The sequence below is a fragment of the Amia ocellicauda genome, chromosome 16 (assembly GCF_036373705.1).
Source record: "Amia ocellicauda isolate fAmiCal2 chromosome 16, fAmiCal2.hap1, whole genome shotgun sequence".
Taxonomy (NCBI): Eukaryota; Metazoa; Chordata; class Actinopteri; order Amiiformes; family Amiidae; genus Amia; species Amia ocellicauda.
In genome coordinates this window covers 8455178-8474656 of record NC_089865.1, presented here as the reverse complement: position 1 = coordinate 8474656, position 19479 = coordinate 8455178, and the positions used below count along the sequence as shown (strand labels likewise).

At 37.7% G+C, this 19479-nt stretch overlaps 1 protein-coding gene across 1 annotated transcript in view; it reads left to right on the top strand.

Moving 5' to 3' along the window:
• Positions 1-19479, top strand: part of thsd7ba (thrombospondin, type I, domain containing 7Ba) — a 110087-nt gene that overhangs the window by 28552 nt on the left and 62056 nt on the right. Inside the window, exons 7-9 of the mRNA XM_066688515.1 lie at positions 6708-6899; positions 8916-9150; positions 17778-17893. Of these exons, the coding sequence (XP_066544612.1) occupies positions 6708-6899; positions 8916-9150; positions 17778-17893 (543 nt within the window). The remainder of the gene's footprint in view (positions 1-6707; positions 6900-8915; positions 9151-17777; positions 17894-19479) is intronic.

Below are 19479 nucleotides of genomic sequence, written 5' to 3'. Positions count from 1 at the left end.
AAGTTTGGACTTGCGCATGCGAGGACCCCTGTGGTGTCTGAAAGTTGATTGTGATTAAATGGCAGTGTAAACGCAACACCACTGATCAGGATGAAATGTTCCGATGCATTTGATCCGGATCAGAAATGGCAGTGTAAATGTGCCTATTCAGTCAATTCAGTGCTACATTTCCAGTGCTGTATATTAACTGCAATTCCTGATAAAGTGCTCTTTGAATAGAGCATCACAACAGAACTATCACCAACCAACACCAGCCCAAACATAACAAAACAAAACAAAATAAATAGCATCCATCTGAAAAAACACTAATTATAAACACACCACTTGATTTGGGGTTTCCATTGAGAAGAAGATAGAAATCACCAAGAAACAAAAAACAATACAAGCAATTTGTTGCTATCTGTACATCTGTGTTCTGATTCAGTGCAGCTTTAAATACATTGAAGAAAATAAACAGTGAAAGCTGAGATTTTTAGGGAATAGGCAATCTTGCATGTGAACATTTGTCCCTCCTAATTCTCGAGAACAACTGGATTTCACCACAATACGGGGAAAAAACCCCAGAGAGCAGAGAAGCAATGCTGGTATCCCTTTCCTGGGAAGTGGCATCACCTGTCGTGAATGTTTTACATAGAGCAGTCCAGATTGCTCTCCCCAGTCCAAACCCTGTGGCAACCTCAGCTAATAGCTTCCCATCAGTCTATTGATCTAAGGTTCAGATATAAATGTGGTGGAAACATGATGCAGACCTACATCCTTTCTGTCATTCAAAGTAAAATTGCAAATGGGCCATGCACTTTAGCATAGATTTAATACTATGAAAATTATCCTGATGTCCTTTTGGTACAGGTTAAACATTTCAAAATGAAACTATTCCACTGATGTTGAGTGCTGTTGGGCAAGAGAATCTGGTGCTTTGTTAAATGCGATGTATTATTTTTTTTCTAATAAAGAAGTTAACTATTGCCTCTCATACGCTACCCCAATTAATTTGATAAATAGATTTGTGTTTTTGCTACTTCATTAGGTGTCAGTTATGTCTCTGTAATATGGAAAGTGTAATACTATCATTAAGTATTCATTAAATGACATTTGCTAAACTGTATTCACTGCACTTTAAATGTATATTTGTAGATTTAATCCACAGAAAGATCAAAGGCTGATATAATAGATGATGGTTGTTTTATTTAATTAATGACTGTAAACACACCTGTATGTAGGTGCATATAATCATTTTTACATTTTAAACTTCAATGAATTGGTTGTTGTAATTATATTTTAAAGGAAGCAGTTGTTAAATTCTACACTTTAACAACTTTTATTATAATGGCAGTATTACTACCTTCCTTTTTACATGTAAAAAGTTATTCAGCTGCCTCTGCTCCTACATACAATTTTGATTGTTTGTCTATTTCATTAATTTATTTGTTTTTTTGACAGGTGTCCTGCCAGATTAGTTTTGTAAACTACATTTTATTTTATGTCATATAAACCGGATAAGCATACACTGACTTGTCTTGGAAAGAAATGATCAAAAAGATGCTCCAGGGAAGTCACTCCTGAATCACATTAAGAAATGTTTCATTTAAAACGGGAATGTTTTTATCTTATTGTATTTTGCCTTTTATGAATACACACATTAACAACATTTTCTGCATTGTAGCTTACAAAGTGTCAGAAATTATACAGATTTGTCAATATTTTATAGAGCTTCTCATCTCAATAAAAACAGATGAATAAATGTTTACTTTTATCAGAAATTATGAGATTAAAAAATACATTCAAAAATAATGTAATAAAAGACATATATGTTTACTGCAGTCTTAAAATGTTTGAAAGCTTCTCTGTAGGAAATCTGATTAGAAAACAGATATTAACAGTGAAAGCCCTTAAACTTGGAATAAACCACATATGAACATATCCAACTCTTGGCAACTTGAAGATCATTTTACTGGAACATATTTTCTTACCTTGTATTTTAATGAAAAAGATCATATACATTTGATCTTTTCATTATCTGAATCAGAAATGTGTACAGATTCATTTTAATTAAAGGACCTGTTCCTAATATGATTTGAAAATTGCTTCCATTTTAACATTGAAAGCACAATAATTAGTAGGCTGTCAGCAATTAAACAGACAGGGGTTTTTTCCAGCTGAAAGTGGGCAGGCATTTGCACTGACTGCTCATTCGGTATAGATATGCTGAAAGAAACCTCAGATTTGACCATGATTAGTATTCGGTGAATTAATTCAAAATTGTAATATAATTCTATGATATGCACAATGTCTGCTTTAGCACATGACTTTTCATTCTCTAGAGGAGCACATAAGTTAATATATACAATATGCATGTATATTGTTTATTATGCACAACTTATTACAAATGCCTGAAACTTTTGATTATAGATTGTATGTACCCATTTCAAGAAGTGGAGATAGATTTGACTCATTTTGGCTCTCATATATGGTTTTCTTTCTAAAAACACGATTTAGTTTCAAAACATGTATATCAAAGAGCTTGAAAAGTCACCTTTAAAGTCATAAATGTAATCATTAACATTTCAGTGTGGGAATTGCTGCATTAACAATAATAATCTAATGGAGAATTACAATGTAAACTGTGTAGTTCACTTACTTGTTAAATTGAACAGACTGGGCTGCCTATTTGGCTGTCATGACCTCTCAGTAAAGTCTTTTTGTTCTATCAGAAAAGGAAAGGCTGTTATAAAGAGTTATTCTTCATTTCCCAAACCCTATTGAATATTAAATATAGGAATTGCCCTTATTCTAACTTACCATTTAAATATTATCTACTTGTTTAGATTTTTTTTGTACTCTTATTTGCGTGTTCTACAATTTGAAAAGTGAAGATTTTTTTTTAAATAGATCTACAATTATTTGGAAATACTAGAAAATATTAAAATTGTGTTTTAGCGGTGTGCTTTTAAAGTGGTATGATGGTAAACATACACTGTCAAATTCACTAGTTAGTCTCTCATACAAACAAACCAGAACTAATAATTGTATAACCTTCTGAAAACACATATTATCATTTTATGACTTAACTAAACGCAAGCCTACTTTTGCAATGGGGTTCAAGCATGAATATGTAAAGATTAATTATTTTCTTTTGAACAGGTTTAAAAAATTATGTTTAATGTGTCAACAAAATCCATCAGATAATTCTGAATAAAATCCTTTACCGTACAGCTTTGAAAAAGCTTTGATTTTTGTTTGCTTCTTAGACTGTATTTTGCTGTTAAGATTTAGATGAGTTTTACACAAAGTGCATCTAAGACAAAGGAAAAACAAGAGAATAAGATCGAATTTGGTATGAAACTAAACAGCTTCACTGTTGATTCATGACTGTAATGAATATGCAGAATACCAAGCTTTATTTTGCCACACAGAGAAGTTCGATTTAATCCTACCCTTCATTATGATTAAAGAGCCTGTCATTGTTCTACTCCCAAGGCTGAAAATAATTGTATTCTCCCCCCTATCTTGCAGTATTTTAAGAAAAATAAAGTAAGAGGATATATAATCTTCCCAGTATGAATACACAATTACATATTCATGAGTTCTGACTTTCTTTCAAGGATTTGCTCTAGAACATTTTCCAATTTTGTTTATTGTAAGATAGAGTTCTTAATATTCTTCTAGAAATTAAATATTTACCAATTTGTATGTGTGTGTATATAAACAATTGTGAACAAAATTATTCAACCCCCATTGCAAATCAGTTTTATTGTCAAAATGTACAGACTGTCAGCTGTTTGCAATGAACAAATCAAACAAAAGCAATTGAAATAGCTCAACACAATTATTCAACCCCCTGAATAGAATCCCTCACAACAGCACACATATGCAAAACAGGTGTTGTCTCAAGCACACCTGATGCAACTAATCAAGGGCTTCATTAGTTGCACCAGGTGTGCTTGAGCTAGAACTAATGAAATACCTGAACTGGCTAGGGGTTTGTTGAGTGTCACGTTTGACTGCATGTTAGAAATATGGCTAAGTCAAAAGAATGGTCCAAAAAGTTAAGAGAAGAGATCATCGCCCTTCACAAACAAGGAACAGGATACAAAAAGATAGTGAAGGCACTGAATGTTCCTAGAGACACCGTTGGAAGCATAGTTTGCAAGTTCAAAGTGAAAGGAACAGTGGTTAGTCTACCTGGACGGGGCAGAAAAAGGAAGCTATCAACGGCTGCAACCAGATGGCTGAGAAGGCACATTGTGAAAAACCCTCGAGTGACTGCAAAAGACCTCCAGCAGAGGTTTCAGTGAGCACAGTAAGGCACGTACTAAATGCAGAAGGTTTCCATGCCAGAACTCCAAGACGTACACCACTACTGACCCAAAAGCACAAGAAAAGTCAGCTCCAATATGCTCAAAATCATATAAATAAGCCATAGAAGTTTCAGGATTCTGTTCTAAGGAGCGATTAAACAAAACTGGAACTTTTCGGCACGATGGATCAGCGGTATGTCTGGAGGAAGAAGAATGAAGCATACGCTGAAAAGAACACTCTGTCCACAGTTAAGCATGGTGGTGGCTCGGTGATGCTCTGGGACTGCTTTGCATCCTCTGGCACTGGAAACCTGCAGCGTGTGGAAGGCAAGATGGATTCATTGAAGTATCAGGAAATCCTAGGAGAATATGCCATGCCGTCTGTGAGGAAGCTGAAGCTTGGGCGTCATTGGACCTTCCAACAGGACAATGATCCCAAGCATACCACAAATTCCAGGCTTGGTTGCAGAACAAGTCCTGGAAGATTCTGCAATGGCCATCACTGTCACCTGACTTGAACCCCATAGAAAATCTCTGGTGGGATTTGAAGAAGGCAGTTGCAGCATGCAAACCCAAGAATATTACTGAACTGGAGGCCATTGCTCATGAGGAATGGGCTAAGATTCCTCAGCAATGCTGCCAGAAGCTGGTGTCTGGCTATGCATCTCGTTTGCAGCAGGTCATAACAGCAAAAGGGTACTCTACTAAGTACTAAAAATGCTTGCCATGATGGAGTTGAATAATTATGAGACTGGAGAAGTCATTATAAGTTGCATTTTCAGTTGAATTTGGGGAAACCACTTGAAGCATTTGTTGTGTTGAGCTATTTCAATTGCTTTTGTTTGATTTGTTCATTGTAAACAGCTGACAGTCTGTACATTTTGACATTAAACCTGATTTGCAATGGGAGTTGAATAATTTTGCTCACAACTGTATATGTATATGAAGATTATACAGTATATATAAGAAGAATAGATCAAAGATGGACATAGGAAGCTATCAAATGGATCCCAAGAGATGAACAAGACCTAGAAGAAGATCACATAAAAGATGGGAAGTTGAAATAATAAACTTTGCAGGCATGACATGGAGAAGGAAAGCGATAGATCGAAGCAAGTGGAATCATTTTGGGGAGGCCTTCATCCAGCAGTGGATCGATATAGGCTAATGATGACAATGACGATGTATATATATTCATTCATTGATTGCTTCTGATAGTAGAGTTGTTGTCATGAATACATCATGAGGGAGAACTGTGGTATGCAAATACAAATCTGTCTTGGCTTGAGCCCCTTCTGTTAGAGCTTTGTTTCTGTAAAGCAAGAGTGACAATGTATACTGTAGCTTTCTGTCAAATGATGTGATGGATAATGATGTTGAACAGTGCTGAGAGCATTATTCTGATTTCCCTTGTGACCTCGGGTCTGTAGATGTAAACAATGTTAAAAGATATTGAAGTAGACCACCAGTTCACTTAAGAAAGACGGATACCATGTATAACTATGAGTATTGCCTAGGATCGTCTAAAGTATGTGCAGATTAGTGGTCTAGCAACACAAAATTATAATGTGTTTTGCTAAGAAAACCAAGAGTAGTTCATAGTTTAGTACCACTGAACATTTTCAGAGAGATCATTTCTAGCAACAGAAAATGAATGATAATTGTTTGATGATTACTTGTCATGATACAGTAATGACCTTAATGTGTAATGATGGCGTGGTACAAAATGCTTATTTGGTTTAAAGACTGACAGTGGTCTTTAATACTTAAAAGGAATAAAAACTAATAAAAAACTTCTGAGAAGACGTACATGATATTGCCTTCTTGAAGTAATTAAAATGCAGTACTGTATAATAGCCTATTGGCAAAACTCAGGGAAATAACAAGGTCAAAAACAATCAGCCAGGCACTTTCAATCCATCATTTGTTTTATTTGTCAACAAATTAGTTCACATTTTCAGATACTAACCAACAACTACAGCTTCATTACCTTAAATTTAATTTAATATTGAAATTGAAACCACATAACGCTGTTTTTAAGTTAAGTCAGAATATTAATGTAATCCACTCAATTACATTTATTATATGTAATGAAATTCGAATGTTATCCGACAACACATTTTTCATTTTTATGATCTAAATAACAAAAGGTAATGAGTCAAAACTGAAGATTTTTCTTCGCCTCTGATTAAAAGCTTACTTAGCTTCCTCTGCCTGTTTCAATGACAATCAAAGGGGGCAGTTATATTATCCTTGATAAAGAAGATAGCCTAATCTTATTGTAAAGAAGAGTGTATTTTTGCAACTACAGTCAACATGAAATGTATGCATTGTATCTTCTTTAATTGTGTGCATTTTCTGAAACAAACAAAACATAACAATTACAGATGAAATGGTTTTGTCTTGTAGGTGAGGCAGTATCTAATGAGCTGTGTATAGATGACCCTCCACCCTCTCAGCTCCCCTGTGAAGTGTCCTGTTCATCTGACTGCGTGCTCAGTTCTTGGTCAGCGTGGTCACCATGTTCCCACTCCTGTTCCAGTAAAAATGCAGAAGGCAAACAGAGCAGAACCAGGGATATTCTGGCACTACCTGGGGAAGGTACAAACCAGATTGCTTAGAAAATGTTTCATCTTTATTACTGTCATGAATAAATGTGCTTTCAGTTTTGTGTAATTTTAAAGTAATTCTGAGTCATGCTATGTTTAACATTCAGCACTATAAACATGAAATATAATATACCTTCAGCTAACAAGGAGAATTGACTTAATAGAGAAATGAAGCAAGGGAAACTGTAGCGAAGAGTAGAAGATAAACAATTAATCATAATTCTACAACAATAGATTTTTGAAGTAACATCTGCTCCAACATATGACAGCTTTGCTTTTTTTTATAACATTGGTTAAGCCAAAAGCATTGTGTACATGAGACAGTTGTTAGTCATTGGAAGCCTATATATCTATATACACACACATAAACAATGCCGTTCTATTGTTGAAAATTCTTTTGTGTAAAATATGTGTATGTAGTTTTCACAGAAAATGTGGGTTTATAATGTTGGTACAATTATAGCAACTGGTTAGTAGTCAGAGCTATGTTGTCAAATGGATTCCTGAGGCAGTAAATTATTCTGTAGTTGACTCTGACTGTATGACATAAATCATGCGTGGCCTGTTTCAAATTGCACAAGCACAAGTCTAATTAAGACAAAAATACACCTGAGCCTTGAGACATTCAACTCCCACACAAAGTCACTTTTCACTTAATTGTCACCAAATTCCACCTTGGGAATGAAAATATCTATCGTTGTTATACATTCTAACTAGACAATTGAAGTATTATTAACCTGGTGTTTCTTCATTAATATTCTTTCAGTCTGTGTTCTAATTTGTTGTGTTTAAATTAAAATATGTTAGTACTTAGAAAAAGAGGTTTCATATATTCTTATGCTAAAGAAATATCATGGTTACTTAAATTCGTTCACCTATTGGGATCCCATAACCAGTATGCTGTCTTTTTAAAGAAAAACGAAGATGAATGTGAGTTGTTCTATTGTGCTGCTGTGGTCATTAGATAATAGTACAATTACTATGACAAATAGTAATACAAAGTTAAAGATAATTAAAGACACTAGGGTTTATGAAAAGTGCACTGATTAAGAAACTATTAAAGCTATTACATACTAAAGATCTTTCATGAACACATGGTACATACACCGATCAGCCATAACATTATGACCACTGACAGGTGAAGTGAATAACACTGATAATCTCGTTATCATGGCACCTGTCAGTGGGTGGGATATATTAGGCAGCAAGTGAACATTTTGTCCTCAAAGTTGATGTGTTAGAAGCAGGAAAAATGGGCAAGCGTAAGGATCTGAGCGACTTTGACAAGGGCCAAATTGTGATGGCTAGACGACTGGGTCAGAGCATCTCCAAAACTGCAGCTCTTGTGGGGTGTTGCCAATCTGCAGTGTTCAGTACCTAACAAAAGTGGTCCAAGGAAGGAAAAGTGGTGAACCGGCGACAGGGTCATGGGCGGCCAAGGCTCATTGATGCACGTGATGAGCGAAGGCTGGCCCGTGTGGTCCGATCCAACAGACGAGCTACTGTAGCTCAAATTGCTGAAAAAGTTAAAACTGGTTCTGATAGAAAGGTGTCAGAACACACAGTGCATCGCAGTTTGACCTATACAATATTAGGCAGGTGGTCATAATGCAGATTGGTGTATATTTGCTTAAGAAAATGCCCCTGAAAATATGTTTGTGAGTCTATGTATGAAGCAAATGAACCCAGTGGAAGCAGGGCATGAAACATTGATTTCTCATGTTACTTTGGATTGAGAAGTCTTTACAGAAGCTCTTTTTGCATGCTGGGCAGCAATTTAGCAGAAGCAATGCTGTAACAACATGCTAGGTAAGATGTTATAAGCAAAAATAAATAAATTAGAAAATACAGTTGTGAACTACCTTTTGTAACTAAACCAAAAAGCATGTGTGTGACCTCCAGCTGTATTCTAGTCATAGACCCATCATAGAAGAGGATCAGACAAATGAAGATACAGTCCCCCTTGCACATACTGAAACGATGGTACGTCTGTTGTTGTTTTGTTCAGAGGGAAAACCGTGCCCTGCCGCTCCTGCCTTGGAGGAATGGAGGTTGTGCAATGACCATCCCTGCTCCAGCTTTTATTGGGAAGTTTCTTCTTGGGGAGATTGCATTGAGGACTCCTCCATGACTAACCTCAATGCAACCAGCAACTGGAGTGGGAAGCCAACCTGTGCCATTGGCATTCAGTCACGCAAGGTCATCTGCATCAAAGTGAACGTTGGGCAAGTCACCGGGAAAAGGTATTCCTTATGCATTGATGTGTAACCGTAATCGTGCTAGAACTCTGACACACATCATTCATTTTGCTTGTAGTCAGCAGGTCAATATGTCATACTGTGCAGGGCTAACAAATGTTTCTCACCATTAACTGGAGCTGTAAATCCATTTTAGCAGAACCTTTAATTATAATTTTATTGCTTACATCTTACATTCACATAGTGCATTATTTTACAGCACTTCATAGTAATGCATAAAATGAGTTTACTCATCAGTCTTTCTTTCATGGAAGCTGTGTTATTTCCCAAATATGTGTGATATTCATTCTGGTGGTATACATTTGTTAAATACACAACACTCGTCTTTACATGCTATTATTTTATTTAAATACAAATGTCTGTTTTTAAGCAGGGCAATAAAAGTTAATTGTTGGTATAATATAGTGTATATTTATAGTGTATAAATCTGACATTCATAATGATTATGTTTAATATACTCTTGTATGTTCTCAATCCTGTAACATTATTTAAATCTGTTCTGTGAAAAAGATTAGTTTATATTTGAGTTAGGGATCAAAGTGCTACACAGGACTTGCCGCCTCATATTATATTGTTGATCTGTGTGACACTGAATGGAGTAAAAATGTTTTCTTCTCTGACTGTAACAATATAGATTATTAGCGCAAACAATTCCTGAATCCTTAAGTGCTTTAAAATGTGTATTTTAAATAACACAGGATGGGAAAATAGATCAAATTTTGTTACTACACAACCCAACATTTTTCTTCACGACAGAAAATAACACTATTTCTGCATATGTGGCCTTGATATTTTTAATCCCACTATTGCTGTTCCATTGGAAGGTAATTGCAATTTTTAAGGATAAATGTCCTGGTTCAGAAAACATATTGCAGTGCATATATCAGTACATGTTGATTCATCTGTTTATGCTGTGCAATGTAGATTTTTAAAAGTATAGGTTTAATGCCATCTCTTTCAAGATTTGAATTTCTATTCACGCATGGGGTTTGTCCTTCAGTCTGCTGACTGTCTGACATCTCTCAGCACTGCTGTGAAACACCAGCTATAGGCAACTTCCTTCATTTCACTATGGGCAAAGGAGTGTCTACAAACTTTGCATAGCAGTAGACAGAAAGCCTCTAGGAGACATCTGTTGCATGGATATAAAGTGACGTATTGAAAGTGTCTACATTTATTAGTAATACATTTAAATACATGTGTGGATGTAATTAATGAAAAAATATGTAGTGCTACAGTACACTATATTATGCAGTACACTTAATATATTGATCAACCACTGAACCGAGATATGTTCCCTTTAACATACATGTCATACTGATTCAGAAATGTCTTTGTAGTCCATAAGGTAAGAGTAAGAGTCCATAAGAGTCCTGTGAGCTGAGGTTCACCGGTTCGAATCCAGCTCATGTCATTAGCCAACAGGCGATTCCAAATGTTTTTGTATAAAAAATATGTCTTTGTAGGCATCACTGTATGCTCTAATAATAAGACATTTTTATTGGAAAGTCATATAAATACACATATATAAATGTTCAATGCACATATTTAAAGTGTCCATTAACATTAATCTCGCTGTCTCTGAATTCGGCTATTATTATTCTTCACATGAATGTACAATATGGATGGTTATTACTATGGAGAATACAGCCTCCGAATGGTAAACATGCACTGAATGTAGGAGTAATGGGAAGTTATTAAATTTCACTGACCTTTTAATAAGCAAAGATGCACTTCTTAATGAACCTCATAGTCATACGCTTTTAAGTACTGTCAGTAAATACTCTGATGGAAACCAACTAATTTTAATCCAAATGATAGTGCTGAAGCGATGTATTTAGTTGGACATTTATCTGGTGGCACGCATGACACAGAGAGATTCTTTTTAATCTCACCAATGTCTTTCTGTTAGTATCCCAAACAAGGGGCTTCTGCTAATTACAGAGTACAGTACTAATGAGACTAGAGAGTTCAGATCTGCTCAAATGTGTCATTTTCCTCAGTGAGACGATCACCCTGCTAAACATTAACAGACCTTGTCAGGACTTCAGAAAGTTAATTAGAATTGTAAAGATTAATTGAGATTAATTGAGCACGTGTAAATCGGCCTCCTGATTGTGCTTTTCAGCAGGAGAGCATTTGGGAGTTCATACAACAGTGGTTTATAAACCTACCCTCATGGTTGTATTGGCAGGTATACAAAAGTCTTATTTGTTAACATATACATGCAGGGCTGGAAACAAAAGGAACTTCCTTCCATACATGTGAACTATTCATATGCAATCAACAAGCATGTGTGAAATATAAGTGCTGTTCAAGATTTAGCTTCCTGGTAGAACTAGGGTAGTAGAGATGGGTTGCAGAGCCACTTTTGGGTTCATCTCCTTAAGTGTGTAAGACTGGTGGCTCTGAAAATAGGGGTTAAGAAAGAAAGCTAACATGGTCTTAAATTTATGCCAAATTGTGTGACTGGAGAAATTAAGATAAAGAATGGATTAAGTTGGTCAATGACATCTTTATTCAAGCTATTCCAAGATGGCTTCTCTACTACTTGGTTTTAGATTATCTGGATAAACAGGTGGCAGTTCACATAATATCTACACAGAACAATTCAACAGAAGGAAATGAAATGGTCTGCAGAAATCAAGTAATGGAGCATCATGAACTGCATTGTGGTGATGTGCATTCACGAGAAAAAACTTTCCCCGCCCCCCAAATGAAAAGCATGCAGGCTGTTTAAAAATGGTCATGGTCGCTGTGTTAGAAATGTATACACATCATCATCAGTTTTGTATTGTAGGGGAAGTGTGTGCATGTCTCAGCTCAAACTGAGTGTTAATTTGGGGAATGCTACAAGATTAGACTCCTTAGTTATCCATCAATTAGGTGTTTTTAAACCATGTCAGGAGTTCAATCAACCTACCATAAAATACAATATATATTATAAAATATATGACTATATTTACATATGTGCATTTGGTATGAATTGAACCCTAACACAAAATTCTAACCCTTACCATAAACCCTAACCATAAACTTTAATCCTAAATTTTAACCGAAAACCTAACTCTATACGCTAAACTCAAAAGTCTAAATCCTAAATCCTTGCACAATAACTCTCATCCCTAATCTGTTGATTTTCAACCCTGGCGACCCACTGTCCTGCTGTTTTGTCTTCCAGATGATTTCTGGTGATCTAATACATTGCTTAAATTTATATTGATGATGATTTTTGAGGATTGTTTTAATGGTTTAGCTTATAAAAATTTGGGCACTCAAGTGCCTTATATAATTGTATTATTCTCCAACTGTATATAATAATGAAAAACTATGATTAGCCAAATTATGACTTCAGTTAACGGTTCAATTAAGTAATTGAAAACTTAGCTGGAACAAAAACAAGCAGGACAGTGGATGCAGAAGGCCAGGCTTGAAAACCATACATCCTCACCCTGCTATCACTGATATATTTTCATATTTCCATACTCATTAAATTGAAAGCAGTGAAGCATTGACTTTTTTGTCAGCACTCTGGGATTGCGTGCTAAACACTCCTGCCTGTGTTTTTACAGCCCTTGCAGAAGCAGCCTTTGTATAGTTCCACATGCAGCTATAATGCCGCAGGCACTTCCAACACAACATAGACTTTTCCCAAATGCCTCTAACGTTCTGCTTCGTAGACTACAACATGGAGCACTTGCGCAGTTTAATCAATGTCTGCTTCACCTAGAAATCTGACCAATTTTGACCAGTTTTGTAAAGGTATTTATCTTTAACTACATATGTTCTTTTTAGTTTTGAGGGCTTAACCCCAGCTTACCATGCATAGAAAAGAAGAGCTTACAAGAAGGGGTATTATACAACAAGCAGTCAGGACATGACATTTAATAAACTAGTACCACAAAAACTGTCCCCAGAAATCTGCTACCTTTAAAATGTGTTTAAAAATTATTATTATTATTATTATTATTATTATTATTATTATTATTATTATTATTATTATTATTATTATATATTTCTTGGCAGACGCCCTTATCCAGGGCGACTTACAAAACATAAGCGCAATACAAAGTGCAAAAATACAGTTCGGTACAAGTCATCAAACATTACAAAGCATTGCAAAACATTTCAAAGCATAATACAATTTTCAAATTCCAATTTACACAGGTGAATATAATAAATGAGGTTTTACATCCTGGATAGTAAAAGCTAAGTGCGGACAAGATGTTAGGTCACAGTCAAGGGCTACGGGAAAGGGAGCAAAGGGGAAATCAAAATAATATGAGTACAAGTAACGCAAGAAGCATGTTAAAACATTGTAAAGTGCTATCCTACAGAAGAGTAAAGGACTATAATTACTGTCTAAAAGTACTGTCTGAACAGATGTGTTTTGAGTAAGCACTGGAAGGAGGTCAAGGACTCTGCTCTTTTGACTTCATTGGGAAGGTCGTTCCACCACTTATGGGCCAGGGATGAGAAGGAGTGGGCTCTGGAGGAAGGGGAGTCGAGATGAAGCAGAGTTAGTCTTTTGGCACCAGAAGACCGCAGTGGTCTGGAGGGGATGTATAGAGAGATGAGGGACTGAAGGTAGCTTGGTGCAGTGTGGTCGAGAGAGCGGAAGGTGAGGGTCAATTACTTGAACTGAATACGTGCTGGTATTAGGAGCCAGTGGAGGGAGCGGAGCAGTGGAGTAGCATGTGCGAATCTGGGCAGAGAGAATACCAGATGAGCCGCAGAGTTCTGGATGAGCTGGAGCGGGCGTGTAGTAGTTGCAGGCAGGCCAGCCAGGAGGGAGTTGCAGTAGTCCAGGTGGGAGAGGACCAGTGACTGGTCATGTCACTAGATAGGTCCGGTCGTTGAAGTAGGAGGAGAACCAGGTGAGAGCAGTACCAGAGATTCCAAGGTCAGTGAGACAGGAGAGGAGGATGGAGTGATTGACAGTGTGAAATGCTGCAGAGAGATGGAGGAGGATGAGGACTGAGGAGAGGGAGGCCGTCCGAGCACAGCTGAGGGAGTCAGTGACTGCCTGGAGAGCAGTCTCAGTGGAGTGAGCTGTGTGGAAGCCGGATTGCAGAGCATCCAGGAGTGAGTGATGGGAGAGAAATGCAGAGAGCTGACAATGGACCGGCCACTGGAGGGTCTTTGAGAGGAAGGGGAGTACGGAGATGGCGGTAGTTCTGAGGAGAGGTGGGGTCAAGGGTATGTTTCTTGAGGAGTGGGATGACAGCAGCTTGTTTAAATGCAGAGGGGAAACAGCCAGGAGTTGAGGAGGGATGAGATGAAGGGGAGTAGATCAGGATCAGTTGCTTGGAGGAGGCGAGTGGGGAGAGGGTCCAGGGCACACTTTGTAGGTTTGTGACGTAGGAGGAGAGAGGAAAGTTCAGAGTCCGAGAGAGGTGAGAATGAAGAAAAGGAAGCTTGGTCGGTGGGAGGCTTGAGTGTGGTGGGAGAGCTTGCGGATGTCTGTGATCTTGGAGTAGGAGAAGGAGGCAAAAACATTTGCATTGAGAGATGAGGGAGGAGGAAGGGGAGGTGGGTGAAGAGGGAGGAGAAGGTGGAGTAGAGATTGTGGGGGTTGTTGACAGTGGATTCAAAGAGTGATTGGAAGTAAAACTTCTTGGCTGAGGTGAGTGAGGAGGAGAATGTGGACAGTAGAGAGCGGTAGAGTTCGAGGGCAGCTGGGAGGTTGGTCCTTTTCCACTTCTGTTCAGTGGCACGCAGACTGGAATCGGGTTGAGTGGAGAACGGAAAAGATCCAAGGCTGAGGAGGGAAGGGACGGACAGGATGAGACATGAGAGGAAAGAGAGAATCAAGGGAGGAGGTGAGGGAGGAGAACAAAGAGGAGGTAGCGCAGTTGACAGATAGATGGGAAAAATGGTCAATGGAAGGTAAGAGAGTGAGAGCAGTGGAGGCAAGGGTGGAGGGGGAGAGGGAGCGGAGATTACGGCGGAAGGTGACAGAGGGGTGGGGAGGGAGGGGAGAGAAAGGGAGAAGGAGATTAAGTAGTGGTCTGAGATGTCCATGGGTGTCACGGCGAGTGTTGAAGCGGAGCAGCCTCTAGAGAAGATGAGGTCTAGCTGGCGGCCTGCCCTGTGAGTGGGGGTTGAGGGGGAGAGAGAGAAATTAAAGGAGTGGAGAGGAAGAAATCCGGCAGAGTGGGAGGGGTTGGAGAGGTGGATTTTGAAGTCTCCTAGGAGGATGGTAGGTGAGGACAGCGAGGGGAGGGAGGAGAGAAGAAAGTCGAGTTCATCCAGGAAGGAGGTGAGTGGACCGGAAGAATGGTAGAGAACTAGATGGAAGAGGTGAGACGGAGAGGTGTGTTCTACTGCGTGGAATTCAAAGCTGCTAGTCATGATAAAGGAGAGAAAGGGGGGACAGAGAAGGGGAGAGCAGGAGCCCTGTTCCTCCTCCCCGCAGAGTAAGATGGGGGGAGTGGGACAGGACAAACAGAGAGGATAGGGCAGCAGGGGTAATTGAGTTCTCAGGGGAGATCCATGTCTTGGTGAGAGCAAGGAAATCCAGAGAGTGGCGGGAGGCAAAAGCGGAGATGAAGTCGGCCTTGTTGGAAGCTGAGTGGCAGTTCCACAGGCCTCCAGAGAGTGGAGTAGAGGGGAGGGAGGAGGAGGGGAGAGGCAGAGAGATGAGGTTAGAGGAATTAGGGAAGCAATGGTGTGCAGATGCACGGCGAGAGGAAGGAGAGAGCAGGACACGAATCTGAGAGATCATCAGGGCTTCTTGCTGCTGCTGTGCGGCGTCTCCTCGCAGTCTTCTTCTCGCTGGAGTCCCACAGCTAGAGTCCCTGCCCTTTGGAGATGGGGCCTTCGGAAGGGGGGCAATTAGGCTGCTGGCGCTGAAGACCTGGGGGCTGTTAAATACTCCACCTATAGCTAATTAGGACAGTACACACCTACGTTGCGTTGAATGACACAAGGCTGTCTGGATGGCACAATTCCTCCCAGGCACGAGTGCTAATAGTACAATTAATGGCCGCTTTGAATCTGAATACAGACAAGGGTAGTGCCAGATACACGCAGCTAAACTGAACAATAGCTTGCAACAATACTAAATAATAACAGCCTACAATGTAACTGCTTCTGATTTCCAGAAACTGCATGTCAATCTAAGGACAAAGTGCATTAAGTCAGTTGCTAATTTACTAACAGACAGTTACTGTCATTACTACAATACAGGTGCAAAATATCTTAGCTAAACAAGTAGCCACGTAAACAATCAATGTATCTCTTAGGTAAATTAGGAGTCACGCGAAAAAATGATACTTAACTGCCCAAGTTTCCAGTGTATCTGCTTTTCAGATATTATTTAAACGTGATGAAATGTTGTTTTTTTCTCTTCATTTCATATCTGTATACATTTTGAACACCTTCAACTTAATCCCATGTATTAGTGGGATTACAGTTAAGACATTTCTGGACGAGCATTAATCCCTGTGATTTGGAGATATGTGAAAATCTTCTAATTTTCATAGTCTTAGCCTTTCATGGTCTTATTTTTTATGGAAAGCCACATACTTCAAACATGAAAGAAAATCCTTCCAGGTGTTATGACCCAGTGCTTTTTTTCATTGTGTAATACTAGAAAATACACAATGCATTAATGGAGAATACATCCATGTATGAATGCATGGTCCCTGTAGTGCTGACTGCTTTCTTTAGACTTTTTCTATTGCTATCTTCTAATTAGATAACATTGATAACATGATTGAAAAACGTCATTTGTTCTTTTTTATATTAATCATCATATTGTTTTTTCAATTTTAACTGAGTGAGGTGTAGTGATCACATGGGAATACAAAAAAGGCATGGGTTATAAATACAGTTTTCATTATGACTAGCAAATCAGTTACTGCAATGACAGATTAAAATTCAGATTGTGGAATCTATTACATTAAAGCTCTTATCACATTCTAAATCACCCATACCCTGAATTCCTTATGGAAAAAGAAGCTATATATTCCACATGTAATTGATTATGTGATATATATATATGGGCCACAGGAGGTTTTCTGCAGCAATCTCTCCATTTCATATTTAGGGAAAGGAGCATAATTATTTTTAAGTATAGCCTGGCATCAATTCTAAAATGACAAGATTTCAAGCCAATTAGATTAAACTTGGTCCAGTGGGATACTTGCTCTTATCAAACTATCCGTTGAAGAGCAGAATGGAAAGGAATCTCAAACTGAAACTGTGTATTTAATCACTCAATACAATAAAACATGAAGAGATTTACAGCTGAATACCTTTATTTAAAATCTTTCTGTCCTGTGAGGTTTACTAGCTAAACAATCAGAATTGATAACAGGTTAGTGGTGTATTACAAAATATAAATAAATAGCATTTAAATTAACACTATTTAATATATGAATTCAAAACAACTAATTAATTTCTTCATTGAGGTTCTCAGGAGATTTCATGGCAGTGCACAACATCATGTCATGTGTTTGTCTCATTGAATGGATACCCATGGCAATGTTTTTTCAGTTGAAATTTCCTTTACATACTGACTTGAAGATGAAGACATTGAATTAGATTGACTATATTTCCTGCTGTTCAAACTTTGCCGTTTCTTTTTTCCTATATGTTAAAACTAGATGTCCAGATTCTACACGGCCAGATGCAATTCGCCCTTGTTTGTTACACTGCAAAAAGGATTGCATTGTGACACCTTTCAGTGAATGGACAGCTTGCCCCACAACTTGCCAACAAGGTATTATACGTACATTTGTCAACAGCAGTGGACTATCTCTGTGTATTTGTTCTCTAGGCTACATTTTTTGATTGGACTTAGTAACAAATATGCAGTTTAGTTTGGGACCTTTAAAATATTTATATTTTTATTAAATTCATGTTCAACACAAAGACAATAAGGTATTATACTAAAATTCAGCTTAAGAAAGCAGAGTATTATTTTATTATCCATCACTTTTTTGATGCAATTCATAACATCTTACTTTAATGGAGGCTTGTTTTACCTTGTTGGACTTGCTGTTGATGTGATTGCACTGTTAATTGTCTTATTTGCATTGTTTAGTAATTAACATTGTGCAATGAGCCTTACAGTCTGATAAATAAAGAGGAAAGTCATTTTGTACGTTTAAATTCAATTAAAATGGAAAAAAGATGCACTACAAATAAACATTAGAAACTAAATTAAGACACGATTTTGAAAAGTATTGCAGAGACAAATGCAATTATACGAGTTATGTTAGATACTATAAAATGTTCATAGAAAATAATTGTAAAGATCCAAAATAGAAAAGGAACACATTTTAATAAAAAAATGGACACAACACAGTTCTTAAATACAATTTACTTTTTTACATTATTTTAAGTTTTGACTGTTCACGTTGATAAATTGGTAACACTATAATAAGTCTCTCCCAGTTACACTGTATTTACATAGTAGGTAGTTACTCATAAGAACAGTGCAATTATGCATTATTTCAATGTACTTAATGTGTAAAAATGATTAATGGTATATGTACAGTGGTTCTCAAAATGATTCACTCCCCTTGGACTTTTCCACATTTCATTGTGTTACAACATGAAATCAGAATGGATTTAATCAGGAGTTTTTGCCACTGATCAACACAGAAAATGACCATAAGTCAAGTGAAAAATATAATCTGCAAATTGTTCTAAATTAATTACAGATATGAAACAAAAAAATAAAAAAATGAATGCATAAGTTATCACCCCCATTGCTATGACTCACCTGATTGAGCTGTGGTGAAACCAATTGTCTTTAGAAATCATGTAATTAGTTGAATGGAGTCCATCTCTGTGCAAATAAGGTGTGTCACATGATTTCAGGTTAAATACACCTGTCTCTGGGAGGTCCCACAGTTGGTTAGTACAATTCCTAACAGAAACTACATGATGAAGATGAAGGAATATTCAAAGCAAATCCAGAATAAGGTTCTTCAAAAGCACCAATTAGGGGTAGGATATACCAAAAGGCCTATGGCAGTTACAGTCTTCCATGGCTGAGCTGGGAGACACTGTGCATACTGCAACAATAGCCTGGGTGCTTCACAAAAGTGCCCTTTGTGGGATATGTTTGGCACAAGCCTAACACCGCACATCATCCTGAGAACACCATCCCTACCATGAAGCATGGGTCAGTGCCTGGAAACCTTGTAAATATAGAGGGCAAAGTTGATGCAGCAAAGTACAGAGAAATCCTGCAAGAAAATCTGCTGAAGTCTACAAGAGACCTGGGACTTGGGTGAATATTCATCTTCCAGCAGAATAATGAATCCAAACATGCAGCCAAAGCCACACTGGAGGGGC